The 22906-nt window shown below is 42.8% G+C and overlaps 1 protein-coding gene across 3 annotated transcripts in view; it reads right to left on the reverse strand.

Moving 5' to 3' along the window:
- SMC6 (structural maintenance of chromosomes 6) overlaps window positions 1–22122 on the reverse strand; it is a 96385-nt gene extending 74263 nt beyond the window's left edge. For 2 of the 3 annotated variants that reach the window (XM_075598411.1, XM_075598412.1), the window contains exons 1-7: window positions 21840–22122; window positions 19537–19688; window positions 8330–8447; window positions 8041–8146; window positions 6933–7069; window positions 6609–6670; window positions 982–1062 (exon numbers count right to left, since the gene is read on the reverse strand). In XM_075598411.1, coding sequence (XP_075454526.1) covers window positions 982–1062; window positions 6609–6670; window positions 6933–7069; window positions 8041–8146; window positions 8330–8447; window positions 19537–19683 — 651 coding nt within the window. In that variant the 5' untranslated portion in view covers window positions 19684–19688; window positions 21840–22122. The remainder of the gene's footprint in view (window positions 1–981; window positions 1063–6608; window positions 6671–6932; window positions 7070–8040; window positions 8147–8329; window positions 8448–19536; window positions 19689–21839) is intronic. The other variant, XM_075598410.1, reaches the window with a different exon arrangement.
- Between the last annotated feature and the right edge of the window lie 784 nt (window positions 22123–22906).

A 22906-nucleotide genomic window follows, 5' to 3' on the forward strand; every position in this document is an offset into this window, starting at 1 on the left:
TACACAACCATTAAGCTGCTATTATAGAGGGGGTGCTTGAGCGAGTTCTGCTCTTTGGGTTTGCGCGACGGGGAGGTGTGGCCGTGATGTCACGTGAGCGGTTCGCCCTCATGGGCTGAACCGCGCACGTGGCACTGCCGTCGCCCGGCAAAGACAGTTGTTTGTCTTCTGCAGAATCATGAGCGCTCTATGGGCGGCCTCAGACGAGAGGTTTGTTGTTCGCGCCGCGCGTGCAAACTCTCGTCGTCGCTGTCACTATAAACGCAGCGTAATACAGATGTACTTTGACAGGTAGGTGTAATGGCGGGCTTAACCTTTATTAAAAGCAGTCACATCTAGCCCTACTGTCACAACCATATTCAACAATGATACAGGAGCAGTGACAGGTAGACTTTCTTCATATGAAAGTCAGAATCAGTGTGCCCCAGACACACACACACACAGAGACACACACACACACACACACACAGAGACACACACACACACACAGAGACACACACACACACACAGAGACACACACACACACACACAGAGACACACACACACACAGACACAGAGACACACACACACACACACACAGAGACACACACACACACACAGAGACACACACACACAGAGACACACACACACACAGAGACACACACACACACAGAGACACACACACACACAGACACACACACACACAGACACACACACACACACAGAGACACACACACACACAGAGACACACACACACACAGAGACACACACACACACAGAGACACACACACACACACACAGAGACACACACACACACACACACACAGAGACACACACACACACACACAGAGACACACACACACACACACACACACACACACACACACACACACACACACACACACACTATTTCCCTTGGAAAAATGTATTTTTCTTTTAAAATGAAACAAAAAAGTGAAGGTCGGAGAAGCCATTGGTCATTTTTAAAAAGACTTAGCTCACCTTATACTTGTCTCCTTCATTCTTGGACTGTAAGAAATGCTTGCTCATCTCTTGAGTTAGAACAGACACAGGATTATCAACCTACAAGAGAGACATACATGTACTTTGTGCATTTTATTCATACGTTTCTATGGCCAATAGAAATCACCCACCCAGCCAAGTAGTATTTCAAAACACCAATCTTATAGGATCATTCAAATGTGTAATACACTAATGTCATTATTTTTACCAACTGATGAAACACATTGTAACGCAGCAGTCTGCACAGATCGCTTTTTTTGGCATTTTATTTTTTTAACTTTCCTTTTAAAAACTTTGTTTCTGTGCCCTTTACAAATCAGGTTTATTTTTTTTAACCTGTTTGAACTATTTAGTGTCCTGGAGGTTAAAATGGAGTTCTCCCAAGTGCAATCTAAGGCCGCGGGCATGGTCAGCGCTTAGCCGCCGACCCGCGCTCACGCTCGGCTGTGAGCCCCTGCAGCCGCAATGAGAGCAGATTTAGCAGGGGCTCGCACACGATTCCGCAAGCGTGCGGAAGCGTAGCCGACATTAATTTTCTAGTTTGAGTTTGAGCAATTGTCCCTGAAGAAGCTCCGTAGCTGGAGGGGAACGTGCGTTGGACACGTGATAATGTTATCAGTCTCCGTTATGGAGCTGTTTAAGTTTTAGTGTATGGTCAGTGCTATCAACCCCCCACCCCTTTACAACTTATTTACTGCAGTCTCTCCCAAAACTGACTGCACAATACACTGAAACCCTGAACTGACTCTAGCATTGCAATACAGCTAAACATTTGACAAGGAACAGGCACACACCTGCTGTTAGTCTGCTCACACTCACTCTGCTCACAACAGCTCCTTGCAGCACTGCCTACCTCTGCCATCATGAACCTGCTATGTATTTTAACTTTTTTCTTTCTCCTGGCCTCGTGGAGATGTTACTCCCTCTATCCACTACAAACTCCTCCATCCTGGCCCACACCCAACATCACCATACACCCTGGACTACTCAAAAGCCTTGTACTATCTACTGAATGTTGGTGGAGAACTCTAAAAACCAGCACACCAACCACTGCTCACTCTAATGGAAAACAGCACAAATTTACAACTATCAAACAACTAACCAAATTTCTACTCATACCATTACTCTCTTTAGCAGGTGATATTGAACCTAACCAAGGTCCTCCCATTTCAGCTCTGTCCCATGCCCTTGAGAATTCCACCTTTAAATTCCAAAAAGGGCTATCTGTCGCCCATATAAACATCCGGAGCCTGCTGCCCAAACTGGACGAACTAAGGGCATGGTGCCTTATGCATAAACCCAAAGCCATCGTTCTTACAGAAACATGGCTATCCCCTAAAACCCCTGATGCAAATATTGCCATTCAGAGATACTCCATTTTTAGGAGAGATAGGTCAAAGAGATATTTAGCAAAATCTGCCTCCCCTTTTCTAAGCCCATCTTGCTTGCTGGCATCTACCGCCCCCCTAAAGCCCCTCTACAATCCTTGACTGATATCACCCAATTTCTTGGCTCCATTTCCTCTCTGAATGAGAAGAGTGAGCTGCTAGTTCTTGGGAATTTCAACTTTAATTGGCTTGACCCTAAAAACCACAAAATCCAGATACAACTCAAGTCACTTAACCTATCGCAACTCATTTCCCAACCCACACGGATAAACCTGAAATCGCATAACCATTCCTTGCTAGACTGGATTCTCTCCTCAAACCCCAGCAGAATCCAATCCTCTGGCATCCTTCCTGATATTTTCAGTGACCATGAAATAGTGTACTGTGTAAGGAAAATTAAACCGCCCCAATCAAGCCCTAAAGTTCTCCTCACTAGAACATTTAAAAACTTTAAACCACAACAGTTTCTGGATGACCTTACCAACTGCCCATGGCACAGAATCGATTTAATTCCCGACCCTGATTCTGCGCTCGACTATTTCCAATCCAAGTTCTTAAAACTCTGCGATACACATGCTCCACTACGCAAAATAAGGGTACGGGGGGCCCACCTTCCATGGGTTACACCTGACCTTATAGCACTCTACCAGTTCAGGGGTGCCTTGTGGAAAAGCTACAAAGTACCTGGCACTACCAAGGATCTCAATCACTACAGATGCATGCGGAACATGTGCACAAGGCAAACAAGGCATGCAAAAGCACAATATTACTCTGACAATCTCCACCAGAATACATCAAACCCAGCTAACTTCTGGAAGGTTATCAACCATATATTCCAGCCTCCTAACCATCAACAACCAAGTAATATCACTAAGGGGGATATTACTCTGACAAACCCCACTGACATCGCAAATGCATTCAATGATTACTTTGTGGGGTGTGCCACTAACTTATTAGCGAAACGCAGCACAAACCCCAAACATGAATCTCATTCTGGGAGTATCCCTACAGTCCCACCCCCTCCCAACACTGCCCACATTTTTCAATTTGGACCAGTATCTGAAAAGGAGATTATACAAGCGCTCCTCAAACTAAAACTAAGCAGCCAATGTGGACCCGACTTACTACAATCTAGGTTCCTACGACTTGGTGCCCCAGCCATTGCCAAACCAATTGCGTCCATAGTCAACTCTATCCTGTCTGCAGGCCATATCCCTAAGACCTGGAAAACTGCCAGAGTTGTCCCAATCTTCAAAAGTGGGGACAAAAACACTGTCTCAAACTCACTTCTCCCAATTCTATCCAAAGTCATGGAAAAATGTGTCCACTCCCAATTAAGCGATTTCTACACCAAGACAAATTTCCCTAGCCAATTCCAATCTGGATTTCGCCCCAAACACTCCACCGTAACTACCCTGTTAAAAGTTTGCAATGAAATCCAGTGTGGAATGGAACGGGGACAACTCACTGGTGCAGTATTCCTAGACTTTGCAAAGGCTTTTGACACAGTCGATCATGCTATCCTGCTTAACAAGCTCCAGAGCTCTGGAATAGGGAAACATGCTTTAAACTGGTTTCAGTCCTACCTATCAGGAAGATCCCAACATGTGTCCATCTCAGGCTCTAACTCCAACCCCCTGGATATCACCTGTGGTGTCCCGCAAGGCTCTGTTCTGGGGCCCCTACTCTTCTCAGTGTTCATTAATGATCTTCCCACAGCTTGTAAGGGAGCCTCAATACACATGTATGCAGTTGACACAATCCTATATGCACACAGTCATAGCCTCTCTGACCTTCAACACATACTTCAGTCTGACTTTTTGAGACTTGAAAACTGGATTTCCCAAAACAAACTGTTTTTTAAACACTGACAAAACTGTAACAATGGTATTTGGGACCAAGACTAAATTTGTAAAGCTTCCAGTGACTGAGCTCCTGATTAGAACCAACGCTAACACCAGCCTAACACCTGTCACTAGTTTTAAATACCTGTGCTTATGGTTTGACTCCCACTTAACATTCGGGATGCACATTGATACCCTGACAACCAAGACCTATGCCAAACTAGGGATACTTTACAGGAACAAATCCTCCCTAAGTCTCCTGGTCAGAAAGCGTATCGCACAGCAGATGCTAATGCCAATTATTGACTATGGAGACATAGTATATGGCTCGGCTCCTCAAATCCACCTTAGCAAACTTGACACCCTCTACAATTCAATTTGTCATTTTGTTCTCCAATGCAACTACAACACACATCACTGCGAAATGCTCAAAGAACTAGATTGGTCATCACTAGAGTCTAGGCGCAATGTTCACCTTTCCTGTCTTGCCTTTAAATTCTTCATGGGCAAGCTACCCAGCTACCTGAACAAGCTCCTCACCCCTACCACTTGCAGCACTCATCACCTGAGATCAGAACTCCAAAAGACTATTCATGGTCCCAAGGCTCAACAAAGTATCCGGACGTTCCTCCTTCTCCTTCCGTGCACCCCAAAACTGGAACAACCTACCAGAGACTCTCGCATCCACCACCAGTTTAAGTTCTTTCAAATCTAAGGCTGTCTCACATTTTAACCTGGTCTGTAACTGTTTCATACGCTCATAATATATATTTTCTTTAACTGTGCACGCAATGTCTTGTATATAATGTATACCCTGTTCATTTATGTAACTGTATTTGTAACCATGTATTATTTGTTTTACTCTGTGCCCAGGACATACTTGAAAACGAGAGGTAACTCTCAATGTATTACTTCCTGGTAAAATATTTTATAAATAAATAAACTACAGTCTAGATATGTATTATTAGTGAGGTTGTACACATCTCCTCAAGAATAGGCATCTATGTCCAGTATTTAATCCTGCTTCTGTGGTGATGCATTTAGTTCAATCTATGTAACATCTATGCTACACGTTTATTTATTCATCATAGTGCTTTACACCCATAGCAGTGGGGGTCCATTGCTGTGGATCCTTGCTGCATCACATGCTGTGGCACTCTATTAGGAGTATATATTTATACACCAATCATACACACACAGCGTGGTGTGGCCAATGCAATTATTTCATCAATAGTATGATACTTTTGCATTGTCCCTGATTAATACTGGACTGCACATTAATATGTGTTTATAGTATGTACTTTGAGAGTTGTTATCTGATCCATTTGGCTCTCCCTCACTTAACTGTGGTCAACTGCTGATATTGGTGGATATACCCACCTCGCTGATCTGCAGTCTCTATCCCTACCATCTCATTGCTAATTAAGCATATGAGTGGCAATATATATCTCAGGGATTGTCACTGCTCTGTTTAATTTTGTTTAATATATTTTTATTACAATTACATGAACACTCGATAATATATGTTTTAAGTAAATAATAATAAAGATTAAAATTTTTATATAATAGAGAGGTGTGCATTTAAGTGAATTCTCCTTGTACACAATCATTTTGTGTCCCCTATTTCACTGATTCACTTTCAGTTCAGTTTGCACCCACATATAATTATCGTATGACTGTTTGTTAATTAGCAAGATTTAAGTTGATCACTCCCTATCCCCCCTGTTTTCAGCTTTTCTAACACTAGAAAAAAAATAAACAAAGTAAAAAAAAAAAGAAGGAGATATTCAAAGGACAAGACACCAACTTCATTGCTGCTTTAAAACAATACGCATTATACAACCTACTTATTTCATTAAGAGCTGGAGGAATAGCTTCTCCATAGTTGACCTATCACGTATTAAGTAAACTTTTCCTCAACGTGATCAGCCTAGCACAGCAATGCGCTGCAGCTTTTTCCTGAAGCACACGGGCGAGTGAGGTTTCTTTTAACTATGCATTGCTGAAGGGGTTCTGGATTACCATACTGATCTCAGCTGCAGAGCTGGGGAAACAGGGCAGCAGTTGCAGAAGGCATTTTGTAATTACCGATCACTTTTGGCCCATGAGGTTATACACTACACACTGACATTCCAGGTATCTATAAAATACCAGACTCAAGCAGTCTAGATCATATATTAATTTGTACAGCCATTCAAGTGGTCACTAGCAACGAAGTAGTCAGTTCTGGACATTACTAAATAGACGTCTAACGATAAACATGCCAATTATTTGTTAAAATGTTTGGGTCTCTCCCAGTTACAGGACTAGCACAGAATATTGTGCATTGTGACGTACCCCCACTTACACCAAGTAGTCAGGATTTCCAAATTACCTGGATATTGAAATGATCAAGGACTGATATAAGCTCTTCTTTTTTTGAAGAAACCAGTATCCCTAAACAAGAAAATAGGAGGTTAATAATGCCAGATATTGTACCAACAAGCCTTTTTAACGACACCTACGCAAATCCTTGTCTGTCTTTATGTTGTCAAGAATGGTGTATAATAGTATGTCTTTAGGTTTCTAGATAGTGAATGTAATCACTTTCAGTAAATAGAACTGTTGCCAAATTAGATTTTCCCTTTATTTTCCTTTTTTTAAATACACATTCTTGCAAGGAGTATAACCTGCAAGCCAGTAAGTATTGTTCTCGTACCTGTTGTACTTTTTAGTTTGTAACTACGATTGCCGTCTGTAGTAAAATGCTGCTGCACTATGATGGAGTCGCCATAAACCTCGGGTCTGAACGCATCGGACCCTCTGTTCCGTAACGTAATCGAAACATCTGCAGAGCTGGGAAACAAAATAGATATTTAACAAACGTAACGAAATTCATATGAAAAACCCATTAACAATACATAGAAAAGCAGTTTTAGAAGTGAACTTTTTTCTCCTGTGTAGACTAAATAGTTTACGTCTAAATACAAATCTGTGAGGTTTTTTTCCCTCATCAACAATAATTACAAAGAGCTATGTAATATGTTTCACCAGGACTGTACTGGCTGATCCCTAGATGTGTGCGTGTGTTTGTGAGTGTGTGTATATGTGCATGTACACACACACACACACACACACACACACACACACACACACACACAAACGTATATGTATCATCCACTAACTGGAAATCTGCGGTTACCATCTTAAATATAAAGTACTCCGGTGGACTTTAGCTCCAACGTCATACACACATCAGGTCTGCAATTAACCTGCTCCCTCCTGCATACCGCAGGACCAGCTCACGGGTGCACGGTAAGCGTGTATCCCTGATCAGTTCTGTAGGGACTTGTCCACATCAGTAGAGGGACACTTTATTATCTCCAGAATAAGTTCTAACCGTGCCGCTGGAAAGTAATTTCACAAATACATACCGCATTTACCATACGGGACTCCTTCGGTTACACACACGGAGCTGCAGTATTTTTTTCTTTCAACCAATCACTGCTCCTCAGAGACTATTTTTCTTATTGCTATCGGACTATGTTGTCCTTATTTTAATACATTTGTTATAATTACTCTATATGCACTAGGAGAGTGTGCTTTTTGTGTGTGTGTGTGTGTGTGTGTGTGTGTGTGTGTGTGTGTGTGTGTGTGTGTGTGTGTGTGTGTGTGTGTGTACACTTGTATTTGTGTGTGAAAACACAGGGGCAAACCCGCAATAACAACTATTTTACCCGTGCAAATTCATAAGGGAGATTATATCATGCACAGTCGAATGTCTTATCGGTGACTATCTACAATGGAAAAACAAGGAATTGACTCACGTCTGGCCATCCTTAACAAATCCTTTTATTGATGATCCTCTGTTGGTGATCGCTGCTTTTCCACCCAGGCCAACAATGAGAGCTGTCAAGACTGCACTCTTGCCACCTAAAGAGAAATCAGAGAACCAGGGGAAATTCCTTAGCTTCTATACAACGCTCCGTTAACTTCCATTGAAGTTAAACGCGGTATCAGAGCTTCGTGAATCCTGTCCTGTTCCTAACAACTTAGTCTCGGCCACATTTTTTTCTGCTGAAAACCCCAAAAGATTATTTCAGGTGTCATACTTACTCCCATTGTTGCCAACTACAAAGTTGACGTTTGGTCCAAACCGAAATGGTCCGAGCATTGAATGACACATGAAGTTTTTCAGCGAGATGCTTTCAATTATCCCAACTTCAGCTGTGCTCTAGAAAACAAAATAAAGAGGGACTTGCATGAGATTCATCCTTTTTTAGTTATATTGATCGGGAAGAAGGCATACAGAAAGCCCCAAAGGAGCACTTGTCAATTAATTTTAATCAGGGGGTAAAAATCCTTCCTGACACCAGAAATGGCAATTCGATTTCTCTTTTTTTTATTTATTTATTTATTTTTTTTAAACTTGTTCTTTTAGTTTTCTATGAAAAAGGTGGGGAGGGGTATAGAAAATAAAAGGGTAGCATGTTACTCTTTTTTTTTTTTTCACATAAGTGTGGTACCTTTATAATCAGCATAAACTTAAACAGCAGCACTTTAGAACAATAGAAAAAACAACAAGCTAGCCACTATCAAATGATAAAGGACAAAAAGAGGAGAAAAGGAGGGGGGAAAAAACATCATTGCATTTACAGTATTTTCCACGTTGTGGAGGTTATGTAACATATGGTACATTCAGTCCTTTTGCGTAATACGGAATACCCTTCCGGGTCTGCTGCAACATTATGTTTAGATGCAAACCACATCACTAGATTAAAATTAAAGGTATTAGTATGGAAGGATTTTTTATTTATGTGTCTTTATGGCTTTTCTACTTTGTTGCTCTTCAGATTTGGAGGGTTCCCCTAGTAAAATATCTATCACCTATATAGTTTCGCCATGGATCCCACACTTTCAGGAATTTCTGGTCACTTTGACTGTGTCATTTTGTATCCCTGTCATTTTTTCCATTAGACAAACACTCCGGAGCCTCGCTTTAACTGCGTCTAGTGCTGGTTGTTGTCCCCGATTCCATGCTGTGGCTATTTCACACCTAGCTGCTGAATATATATAAATCAGTGGTTTAATTTCACTTATTTCCATATTTTCAATTGGTCTGTATAGCAAGCCATCCATGGGTCTAAGGGGAAGGCAACCCCGAGGATCGCCTGTGCCACATCATGGGTGACCTTCCATAGCTTTGTAACCTTTGGGCATGTCCACCACATGTGCACAAACGATCCCTACCAGTCACATCCTCTTGAGCAGAGGCAATACATTTCTAAAAACGTGGATGATCTAAGTGGGGTATAATACCAGTGGTGGAGTACTTTGCATGCATTTTTAAACAAAATTAAAAACACACGTGGAACTGTTTGCAATCCCCAATATATTGTCCCACTCCTCTTAGTCTAGTTCTACTCATAGGGCCTCTTCCCATTTTGTCATAAATGTGGGTTTTTTCGGTTTCTGATATAACATCCGCTAATAGCTTATATACCGTTGAGATCAGGCCTTTCTTATCTTCCGTCGAGACACGTCCTAAAAAAAGTGTAAAATCACTCTCAGATGGAGATACCTAAAGAAGGCAGACTTATGTAACCCAAATCTCTCATTACTGTCCCAAAGCTTTTTATTTCTTTATTTGACCATAGATCCTTGACCCTCCTTATTCCTGTCTTGCTCCATTCCTGGAAAGCTATTGATTCCATGTTGCTGGGGAAAGCTAGGATTCCCAAATAATGGCGTCATCTGAGATTTTAAATTGGTCAACCGACAGTATGTTTGATGTTCAAAGAGTTCCACATTTTAAGTGAATGTGACACAGACTCCAGGGGCATCATCAGTTGGGGTCTATCTTTCTTTGTTAACCAGAATACCATATCAATAGATGAATTTGAGAGTATGTCAGACTATCTCCACCCATTTTTTCACCTTTTTGTGAGCATGCCAGTGGATCAGCTGGCTTAGGTGAGCTGGCTCAGGTGAGCTGCCTGGTAATACTGCATTAAATGTGGCAGAGCTAAGCCTCCGGATGTTTTACATTGATAAAGCAGGGGTCGTTTTATTCTCGCTTTTTTGTTGTTCCATATATATCTCGTTATTTTTGTCTGTAAATTGTGTATATTCCTAGCTTGCACTGGTAAGGTGTGGAATTAGTATAGGATTCTTGGTAATAGATTCATTTTAATACCATATCTCTTGGATAGGTAGAGTAAATGCTATCTGGACCATTCCCCTAGCTCTTTTTTCAAGGTTTTTATAATTGCAAGGTAGTTTGCCTCATATATGGTGTCCTGCGCATTGGTTAACCAGATTCAAAAGTATTTTATAGCCCGAGGCTTCCATTTAAAATTAAAATTTAGTTTAATGAGCTTCAATTGTTCTTGTGGGAGGTTTATATTTAAGGCTTAAGATTTGTCGTTATTTATTTTAAACCCTGACATTTTTTGGAACTCTGATAGGTTGTTGAATAGATTTGGCAGTTAAGTCAGGGGTCTTGATATCGTTAATAATATGTCATCTGCAAACAGTGATAGCTTGTATATCTTTCGCTTGACCCCTATCCCCCCGATATCTGTGTTTGATCTAATTTGGGCTGCTAAAGGTTCTATCGCTAGTGAGAACAGCAGGGGTGACAGAGGGCAACCTTGTCTCGTACCATTTTTGATGTCTATTTAATCTGTCTGCATATTGAGGTAGCATAATTTAGCTGTAGGTTCACCGTATAGTGAGGCTATAGTGCTCATAAATTTGCCTGACTCCAAAGGCCCTGAGTGTCTCCAACAATATACCCCCAATTGTATTGTATGTCTTTATTTATATAGCGCCATAAATGTACATAGCGCTTCACAGTAGTAATACATGTTGTAATCATATAAATAACAAATAATATAAATAACAGGTCATGGGAATAAGTGCTTCAGACATAAAAGTAACATTAAGGAAGAAGAGTCCCTGCTCCGAGGAGCTTACATTCTAATTGGTTGGTAGGGGAACATATAGAGACAGTAGGAGGGAATTCTAGTAAGTGCGTCTGCAGGAGGCCAAGCTTTATGTATCATGTGTCCAGGATTATCCAGTGCTATTCATATGCTTCTTTAAGCAAATGTGTCTTAAGGTGGGACTTAAAGGTGGATAGAGAGGGTGCTAGTCGGATATTGAGAGGAAGGGCATTCCAGGGGTGCGGGGCAGAAAGTGAGAAAGGTTTAAGGCAGGAGAGAGCTTTAGATACAAAAGGGGGTAGATAGAAGACATCCTTGAGAAGAACGCAAGAGTCGGGATGGTGCATATCGAGAAATTAGGGCTGAGATGTAAGGAGGGGCAGAAGAGTGTAAAGCTTTAAAAGTGAGGAGGAGAATTGAGTGTGAGATGCGGGATTTGATCGGAAGCCAGGAGAGGTATTTTAGGAGGGGAGACGCGGAGACAGATTTAGGAAAGACTAGAGTGATTCTGGCAGCAGCGTTTAGGATAGATTGTAGGGGAGACAGGTGAGAGGCAGGAAGGCCGGACAGCAGGAGGTTGCAGTAATCGAGACGGGAGAGAATGAGGGCCCGAGTCAGAGTTTTAGCAGTTGAGTAACAGAGGAAAGAGCGTATCTTTGTGATATTGCGGAGGAAAAAGCGACAAGTTTTAGAAACGTTTTGCATGTGAGAGAGGAATAGAGTGTGACCCCTAGGCAGCGTGCTTGAGCTACAGGGTGAATGATCGTATTTCCAACAGTAATGTGGAAGGAGGTAGTAGGGCCAGGTTTGGGAGGAAGTATAAGGAGCTCTGTTTTTGCCATGTTAAGTTTCAGTCGGCGGATGGCCATCCAGGATGATATTCCAGAAAGGAATTCAGAAACTTTCGTCTGTATAGCAGGTGTAAGGTCAGGGGTTGAAAGGTAAATTTGAGTGTCGTCAGCATAGAGGTGATATTTAAACCCAAAAGATGTGATTAGGTCACCTAGAGTGTGTGTAAAGAGAAAAGAGAAGGGGTCCCAGGACAAAGCCCTGGGGTACCCCCCCAGAGAAATCAATAGAGGAAGAGGATGCGATCAAACGCTTTCTCTGTGTCCAGGGACAATAGCATTGATGGTGTATGGTTTTGCTTGCCGTCCCTGTATAAACCCTGCCTGATCTACATCTATCAGAGATACCCGTTCAATCTAGTGGCTAATATTTTTTTGGGGGAAATTATATCATTATTAATCAGTGAAATTGGTCTATAACTTTTGCATTGTGTAGAGTCTTTGCCCTCCTTATGTATTAATATTATTTTTGATTCAAGCATTGTTTGTGGAAACTTCTCTCCCTCTAATATTTTGTTAAATATTTTTATTATTAGGTAGGGTGCTAATATATTAGCTAATTTCTTGTATATATTTGATAGGCCATCTGGACCTGGGAATTTTTCAGTCCTTTTATTGTTTCTAAAACTTCTTTCAATGTTATCGACAGGGATAGTCTTTGTATATCTGGTGGTGAAAGTCTAGGTAGATTCATATTTTTGAGATTTTTTTTCTCTCCTGTTTTTTCTTAATATTTGTTGCCTTTGTCTCCTTTATTTCCATTATATAGATCTTTATAGAATTTGGTGAATTGTCTATTGTCTGTGGGTTTGCTGTGCAAACACCATCCTCTTTTCTGATACTTTGTATTGCAGATTGTACCCTATCTTTCCTTAACCTTGTGGCCAGCAGTGTATCCGCCTTGTTAGCTTTCTCATAAAAATGTTGTCCATGCTATAGCCCAGGGATGAGCAAACTTTTTAATCCGAGCCCCCCCCCCCCCCCCTTTCACCCATGAAATTTCTCGGGCCCCCCTGCCTGATATAATCAATCGCATGAAAAAATAAAAATAAAACACACACCTTTATTAAACGGTATACAATGTAAATACAAATATGTCTAAATACTTATTTCAACAGCTCGCGCTTGCAAAATTAGGCTGCGTCCACGCTGCCGCTGAGAGCGGTGACATCACCAACTCTCCCAAGCATAAGCACAGGGTGTCCTGCATAATTTTGCAAGCACAAACGGGGGGGGGGGGGGGGGGGGGAGCATGGATTGGGGCTATTTTTGTGTGGTGTTTGTGTGGCCAAGTGTGTGTGTGTGTGCACATTGACTGCTGCTGAGTGCGCTTCAAAGTAAATTTTGTTCGTCTCCCCAAGCGCCAAGCTTGGGAGAGCGTACGCTCCCCATTTTTCGCACCGCTGCATTCAATCACATCAAACACACACACACACACACACAACCACACAACCACAACCAACACACACCACACAATCAATAACACCCACAGACACAACACAAACTCAATCACACCACACAATAACAACCGACAACACACACACAATCACAACCAACACACACACACACACACACACACACACAATACAGACATAACACAGACATGGTCTGACTGCGGAAGCCTCCTTAGGTCAAAATCTTCTGGTGGTTTAGAGCAACGCGTTTTGTCGACACATCGACTTCCTCAGGCTCAAATAACATTAGGAAGTCGATGTGTCGACGAAACGCGTTGCTCTAAACCACCAGAAGATTTTGACCTAAGGAGGCTTCCGCAGTCAGACCGTGGAGCAGTGTTTGCAGCCCAGCAGGATAGTTTTTCTTCCTGCATACCGGACGCGGGAAGGGCGCACAAAGCTGCTCAAACTCGATCCTGGACTGCGTGAGGAGGCCAGGGTTCCATTCTATATGTATGTGAGTCCCTTTGCTGTTTTAATTAATAAATGCGATTTCTTGTGAATATTTAACTGGAACCGTGCCTCACTCGTTTTTCTCATCACCCAACCCCTCCCCCCCCCCCCCATGCATCATAACACCTGGGGGGAGAGCCTGGCTGACGCCTGGGAGTTAGCACTGATTTTCGTGCTGCCCTGGATACTGGAGAAAACCCCCATTACGTGACGAATAGATGTGGATGGGTTAAATTTAACCCCAAAGTAACCAATCTCTACACCAGCTCACACAGGGCCGTGTGAGTATAGCCTTATAGATTATATATAATTTCCCCTAACCCCATCAACATACAGCTATATCTACCTGGGAGAGGCACAGCTCGCCCTCAAGGAGGTGATCACTAATTGTGGTTGCTTACACATGGCTGTGTAAGTATTATTATATTTACAACCCGCCCCCCACCTTTGGAACTACTGTCAATATTCATCACCATTATTATTGTATATGTCTTTCTAATCCCATGCTCCCCCATTGTTTGTTTGTTCCCATGTTTCTATAAGGGCTCTGGATTAACCCTTTTCTGGGGTTGAAGCTGAAGGGATCCTACTGTTTGCTCTAAGTATTTGTAAGAGAGCTACTGTCGAATTGACCGCTTTACTGTAAGCACACTTTTGTTTCTAATCTGAGGTAAGCGCCTGGTTTTTTGCACACTACCAAGCACACAGAAACAGCAGCACGAGCATGAGCTTCTTGGCTGCCCGTGCACAGCTCTGCCCGCCCCCAGGTTTTGCCGTACACCGCCTACGCCCGCCCCTAAATCTTTCGCCCCCCCAAGGGGGTGCACCCCCTAGTTTGCGCACCGCTGCTATAGCCTTTTCAGCTTTGTCAATCAAGCACATATTTAATTTCCCTCTGAAAAAGAATTACTTGATTTCAATTATTGCATTGTGGTTTGTTTTATGTGCCTCTTCTAAGGTCCTTATTTTCTCCTGCAAATTTAGAGTTTGTTTTTGTCACTCTCTTTCTGTGTGTTGCAACACTTATCAGTTTCCGAGATACCAGCACCCGCTACAGAGGTAAAAAAAAAATCTCTGGAAGCAGGTGGTCTCGAGTTGGAATTAATGGGCTTTAGCTACGTAGACCCCCTGCTTCAATCATGTAACAAAAAATACTTAACTGCCCTTATTGTAAACAACCCTTTCTTTTGCGGATAGTGAAACCTAATTTTCATTTAAGGGATCCCCTTTTGTACCGTTCTTAGGATGAAAAGGTTGGTCCCTCTAAAGTTCCTTGTTTTGACCTTGAATATATATGTACAATGTAATCATAAGTGCCCACCCCCCTTTTTTTATTTCATTTTTTGTTGGAAACATCTAAACATACATCAATGTCAACGAAATTGCAGTTGTGACTGATATCCACATCACATTTTAAGGAGCCACAATCTACTTGCTTAACAATCATCTATTTCCTCTGGATGCATTTGTATATGTATCCCTCATGTAACACCTCATACATTTCCTGTACCTGAGCTTTTCCTTTCAAACCTGAAATACTTTGGGGGTTTTTCCCCCCATTTTTATTTTTTCATTAACCTTTAACTCACTCACTTAACTGAACATAACAATCAATCTCAACAATTTTATCAAGTAGTTTGTAGCTTTTGAGCTATCCATTTTGATTCAACCCCCCCAAGCCCCCCAATCCCCAAAGTACAATATCCGTCTCAAAATGTCTCTTTTCTAATGTAAGGGACCTGTGCCTGAAAAATGTCTCTAAAGCGCTACATAAAACTAGCAGTGCTATACAAGAACATGCTATTATTATTATTATAATAACGGGGCACTCATGGTGGATACAAAATGTATTAAAAATGTACAATTGATGAAATTAACATACAAGACAGACCAGAATAAAAACACTAAAAAAAAACATGTAGGTGAAGAAAAGGGATTTGCACCCTTTTCTTTGTATGTAAATCTATTCTACTCCAGGGAGCACCACTTAGTATTGAACTAGTTATAGTGTTGCTTGTACATTTATGTGGTAGCAGAGCTGCTCTAAGTACTTATTTCTCAGAAATAAAATATCGTCAGAGTTTAAATTTTCTTTATTCTGGTTCCGTTTTATGCAGTTATTTTTTTTCCTGACTCGCTCTACGGACCCCAGGGGATCCATGGACCACAGGTTAAGAACCCCTGCTCTATCCTATTAACAGCCCGATTATAAATTTAAAATGCTCAGTGTACATTTTTTTGTTTTTTAAATAAATGGGTGTCAGGAGTTCAAAACAAGAGAGAGAGACTTAAGTCCACAGGACCATGTATATGAATACAATGAAGGAAAATGTGTAAAATGTAATGTTCAATATGCTTTTACACATATGGATTTTTTAATCGTGCATTTGATGTACAGTTGTAATTTTTTGCACAGCTGCAATGATTGTATTGTAGATGTACTGTATCTGGTAATTGAATAATCAAATTGAGCCTTTAAGAAGAATATAGATATATATATGGACTATGTGAGGCTCATCCTCTTACGGCGTAATTTACTGCAAAAAGCATAGGAATGTGGCTTGCACACATCACGCAGTGACATCACGAAGAGGACACACAAGGAAGTACACGGGAGCTGAGGACATGGAGAGCAAGGGACAGTGATCCTATGGTATAAACATGCAATGGGACTTCAAAAAGAATAGACCCTGCCATGCAATAGTTGTTTTATTCTCTTACTAGCTTTTGTACCCGGCTTCGCCCGGGGAGCTGTCGGCACATCTCCCTGCCCCCCTCCCACTGCCAGCACATCTCCCCCCCACCCCCCGCTGCCGGAACATCTCCCCGCACCCCCCTCCGCCGGCACATCTCCCCTTGCTGCCGGAACATCTCCCCCTGCTTCCGGCACATCTCCCCGCGCTTCTACACATCTCCCCCCCCCCCCCACCTGCTGGTACATCTCCCCTCACTAGCTGGCATATCCCCCCCCTGTGAGGATTCACCATTTTGCTGCTCCTGCCCCTTTAATCCTCACCCGCCCATTGGACTACCATGGCACTCAAGAGTGGCAGCCAACAAACTAGATGTCGCTCAATATATTTTCAACTAAACACAGTGCAAGTGAATACTAATAATGTGTAAACAAAAGACCAGAAGAAAAAATAAAATGCAAAATGAAATCACATGCAAATAAAAAGGAACAGATAAACACTCAAACCCTTAGAAGGACTGTTTCAAGGTCCACACGAACAAGGACAAAGAAGAACCAGGGGAGCGTTGGTACCTTAAAAAGAAATAAAATACATAGTGCAACACTGTAGCAATATGAAACAAATGGAGCTCCCAAAAGAGAACCTCTGTAGCTGAAAAATAACAGACTAGAGGGCCACAGATGGAGGCTATATGGAGGAGGTGTAATCTCTAAAGAGAGAGACACACACGGAGCCAAGGTAAAATCTCACAATTTATCCAAAAACAATAAAAGTGGAGGCTTACAAGATCCCAATGCGATAACAGCATAGAACGTTGGTGATCAAAACATCACATCACGCCGTCTTTGCTGCTTCAAGCCGTCTTTGCTGCTTCCGGTATTGGAGCCGACACGTCACTTCCGGTATTGCAGCCGATTTGAAGATGACGTCACGGGATTCCCAGCAGTCTCTCTCCCTCTCGATTGCAGGGTCACGCTCTACGCGTCATTCAGAACGGCGAAACGAGAGGGAGAGAGACTGCTGGGAATCCCGTGACGTCATCTTCAAATCGGCTGCAATACCGGAAGTGACGTGTCAGCTCCAGGCAGTGATGCACCATGGCGGCTTGAAGCAGCAGAGACGGCGTGATGTGATGTTTTGATCACCAACGTTCTATGCTGTTATCCCATTGGGATCTTGTAAGCCTCCACTTTTATTGTTTTTGGATAAATTGTGAGATTTTACCTTGGCTCCATGTGTGTCTCTCTCTTTAGAGATTCCACCTCCTCCATATAGCCTCCATCTGTGGCCCTCTACTCAAGAGTGGCAACCTGGTGGCAGCAGTACTTACGTGCGGGTTCTGTGCGGTCCCCTTCGGTTCCTGGGCATGGCGCACACTCCCGTCCCTCCTATCTTGGCGCTCGGTCTCCTCGGTGGTCAGCAGTCCCCGCCCCGGCCTGACGTCACCATTACGCAGCGCGTTTGCACCCCTTGTTCCGCCTCTACCTCCACGGGCCCTGCCTCTTGTCTCCGCCGTGACGTCACGGTTACGCTGCGCAGTGTCACTCCTCGCTCCGCCTCCTGTCCCACGGGTCCTGCCTCTGGTCTCCGCCCCGTGATGGCACAGCTCTTGCGGCGCATGATGATGGCGCGCGACCGGGTCGTCTACGTGTTGTGCACAGCACCTGTGTAGTCCAGCAGCCTATCCTGTGTCATTCGCCTGCTTCCTAGTTGCCTCCCATTGGTGGGAGGTCCTATAAATATGTTCTCAGTGCTCCCAGTCATTGCCGGGCATAACCTCTGTTTGTGCGACACTGCACTCACTGCCTAGTTCCTGTCTGCTTGTACCCTGTTGCCTGACCCTGCATGGATACTACCCTGTGATACTCTCCTGAACTGACCCTGGCTTTGGAACCACGACTACTCTACGCTCACCAACCCTGACTCTGGCTAAGTACCCCAACGATCTGCTGCTCCATACTCCAAGACCCGGCAAGTACCTCACTTACGCTGTCTTCCGTTACCCTGATCCGGCCTGAACGACTATCCTACACTCTAGACGTGCCCTCGCTGTTGTGGTTGGCGTTATATACAATTCCTTAGCTCAGCCCCGCGGTCGCGCCTCATTTGTGGTGAGCTACGCATTACAACCCCATCTCTCTCACACACACACACACAAGCCAATGACACGCCCCCTGCCTTAGTAGCCACGCCCCCCGCTCCTGCACTAACATTTTTGTAGGACACCCGAGGGAAACTTAGAATGTCCATAATTTGGGAGGCGAGTCATATTGGAACCTCAAAATAGTTGCGTTGACCTACAAATCCGCTGCAGAATAGCCAGTGACAGTTGTTGTGCTACGTGGTGCCGTTTGTGAAATGTCGATCCTTCCGGCATACAAACAAACGGAATAACAAACTTAGCAATATAGTATAGATGTGCCAGTGGAAATTTGGGGCTATTTTTTAAATATTATTCCTCAACTATGTGCTTGTTTTTTTTATTTTTCCTTATCTGACCTTTCAAGAAGGCTTTTGTTAAAATTGGGAAACCCAACTTCCAGAACACATCTGCTACACGAGTGGTTCATGGACATTATACTGTATATACATATTTGTAAAAAGAAAAACAAATGTTATATACTTACTATTCACTTAGCTTTGGTTGACTGCAGTATACTTTACTTACTTACTAAGTTCAACAAAAATGTGACAGGGCAAAGAAAACAAAATAAAGTAAAAACAAATACAATTTCCATCATGTTTTTCCTCTTTTTAGACTACATACAAAGTATACTTCAAAGTATGAAAGAAGCAGCAAAACGTGTGACTAAATGAAGTCATAGGGTTACAGCCTCATCCCACAGAGAGCAAAGAGGCATAAGAAAAACTCAACAGAATCAAACCACGTCATCTTTACAGAAACACCGGTCTGTATGTCCAACTTACTGACTGAGAAACGGATGCCGACTGAGAACAAACATGGGACAAGTCTTCCTCGTTTTCCGTCTCATCTTGTGAAACTTCAGCTCTTTGTCTTGGTTTCTTACTATGTCCAGCAGGAGTCACAGGACCTCCTTCTTTTCTCTTACCCATCCGTGCTTAAACAAAAAAAAGTAGAAAATCGTATGAATAATGAGGGAAGCAGATAACGTAACTAAGTGTGGTTTTATAGGTTTAAAGCAGCAGTTCAAGCTACCTTTCTATAAATATTTTTTTGCCATTCAATATGCGCATCAATACAATCTACACATCGACAAGTGATTAGCCAAGTTGCTGATCGCTCCGATCTTCTGTGATCGGCGAAGATTCGGCTCGAGGTTCACTAAATGGCTGTCACAGTGCAGCAGAAGAGGACCCAAGATGCTAATTTCTGTGGGGAAGATCATGTGACCAGGCAGTCACTAGATAAAATTGGTTCACTGCTAGAGGGGGCAGGGCTCAAAAAGGGGTGTGCTAGAGCCTGTTTCAGAAGAGGAAGGGGATGTAGCTTTGTAAATTATTGCTATAACAAAAATGCTCGTTACATTATAATATATTAAAAATCTTTTTAAATTATTTTTTTAAATGCTACAAAGTATTTTATCATACAGTAGTACAGAACAGATATTATAACTGATAAATTAAAAAAAGACAGAGTGTGGGCCGAGCACACTCGTAAGTGAAACTTTTGTGTTTTGTCACTGAAATTGAATGAAAGCCTTTCAAGAGTATAATTACAATTTCAGTGACACAACACAAAGAAGTTTCACTTGGTGTGCGCGCCGAGCACGCGTGTTCTATCTTTTTCCCCCACTAATTATTTAATTGTACTTCCAGGACATTTAGAGAGGCCAGCCCCTCACTATTATTCAATGGGATTTAGGATTTGCAAATCTGGATACCTAATTAATGTAATATGGGAGTGGAGGACTGTTGCACTCCCTTATCTCTGTTCTTCCATGTTTTAAACGTCAGCATAATATATGTACATTAAAAATACTAGAATTCAGAATGCAGAAGGATGTGCTGAATCTCACAGAATATACATAGATTGCCTGTTTAGGGTGCTTCTGCGGGTGGCGCTGGCCACTTCTGCACGAGCGCTCATGCACGCGCCCGATCGCATTTTCGTCTCTAGCGATGATTTTTAGTGCTGTGAGATTAGCCAGCAGGGGCACGCACACGCTCTTGCACGCGCTTTACTTCCGTTACGTATTTTCGTCTCCGTGAAGGAGTTTTGACCTATGAGAATTTAGTAGTTGCCAGCAAGAAGGGTCACTTCAAACACACATGTAGGATATTGTTTGAACTGCGGCTTTAATCAAAACATTTCTCATTATATTGACACCATGGCCTCTGCTTTGTGACGACTGTTTGCAGGTTGTCATATCATTTAAAAGGACAAGGAAAATATAAACATGCTGTGAAGGTCATGCAAGTCTTTACTAACCTGGGGCTATTCCCATTTAGAAAATCAGACTGTGGCCATTAGTCACTAACCAGTTGTACCCACTGGCTGCCAATGTTTTGCAATGTGCAGAGGTGTGTCTTTTTAGTCACCAAAAGTGTTAAGTATAATTCATACAAGACAAATTCACTAAATGGGAATCATATTGACAGAGTTGCACGGTGTTATGTGGACTGCCAGTTCTCCCGTGGTGGTTTGAAACTAATAGGGGCTATGTAACACGCAGATCATGTTAATGATGTGGTTCAAGTAATACAGTATATTGTGTCAGTGCTTCTGGTGGTTTGCTAGCATCAAGCTGCCAAGTGATTATTTATCAAATATTTTACCAGGAAGTAATATATTGAGTTACCTCTCGTTTTCAAGTATGTCCTGATGTTTATTTATATGCGAATATGTTAGAGGTTTTTCATTTGAAGCATTTCACATTTATTATCTTAAATCTGGCTGTCATTGCACAAACTTAAGGTTTCTTTAGGTGACAGAGCATATTTGGACACAGTCTACACTCTGTCCGGTCACTTTTGGTCTTTGGATCATCCGCTCATGTGCCATCTACAGATCCAAAATAAACAGCACAGTGGGTCTAAAAGTCACGTCAACCCAATCTCTGCAGACACAGCCCAAATATAAACCCAAGTGTCTCTTCTTATTAAAAATAATAATAATATATACACACACACGCTTGTAGTAGGGATTACTGTAATGTAAATATTACAATGGATTTCCTATGTACAGGACACTCACAAAATTGTTCTATAAAACACACACACACACACACACACGAGGTTGAAGATTTCACCTGGATTCTGGGTGGGGGGTTTGTTACTGGTGTCACGTGTGTGTCCGGGTACTTGTATTGGTAAGTTATTGTGTCCACCGTATTATTACGTTGTGCAGTTTATGCTGCTTGCCACAGTGTGTCGGTTCTCCTCTCTCCCCGACAGTCGGGTGGCGGTTCTTCCTGAAGGTTGTGTGACTGTTTCCCCGCCCGAGCCGCCGGAACACAACTTAATTCAAACCGCAAGCCCCACCGACCCGGCACGTGAACGCACATGCGCCGCCCCTCCCGGACGTGCGTCACGGTGTTTCTGACATTGCGCGAGCCTGTCAACGCGAGGCCCCACGCATCATATGACTTCTCCTGTCACTCACTGGGCCCCCTCATTAGCATGCAGTGACGCGCTGTGCTGCTACTGCTATAGGAGCTGTCAGCTTCACCCATTGACACGGGCCCTAAAATACTGATAATACATGTATACACAGCCACAAAGACACTGATACACAATACACACAGATATGATATATACCAGGGGCCCCCACCCCCTGTACCTGCTGTCCTCCTTGGTGCACCCCCCGCCCCCCTACCTCTCGCGATGCCGTGGGGTCGTGTGACATCACATGACCCGCGGCGTCATGCGATGTCACGTTACCATGACCCAATGGAGCCGGCTGGCAAGTAGAGGTTGCAGAGGCTTCGCGCGGTCCCCCGGCATTTAATTTTAATGCCTGGGGGGGAGCTGCCCGCTACCCCCCCCCCCCCCCAAAAAAAATCTCGCACCTCCCAGTTTGCGCACCGCTGAAATTCTATACAACAAGAAAAACGCTCTATTTTATACTGCATTATGGGATGAGCGATTACACCTAATATGACAAAGATACATAACGAGGAAATGTCAAACTCCATTAATTTGTGGATTTAAAAATCAAATTTGTTCTAGTATTGTCACACTACAGTACAGTACTGTGTACGAGCCAATAAATAAGCCTGGTTTCCACTGACCGTCAAGGCCGCAGCAACGAAGTTGCCCAGAAAGGCAGCTCTTGTCTGTCACAACGATCAAGCGCTGTCTTGAAGTCAAACCAAAA

The sequence above is a fragment of the Ascaphus truei genome, chromosome 4 (assembly GCF_040206685.1).
Source record: "Ascaphus truei isolate aAscTru1 chromosome 4, aAscTru1.hap1, whole genome shotgun sequence".
Classification (NCBI taxonomy): Eukaryota; Metazoa; Chordata; class Amphibia; order Anura; family Ascaphidae; genus Ascaphus; species Ascaphus truei.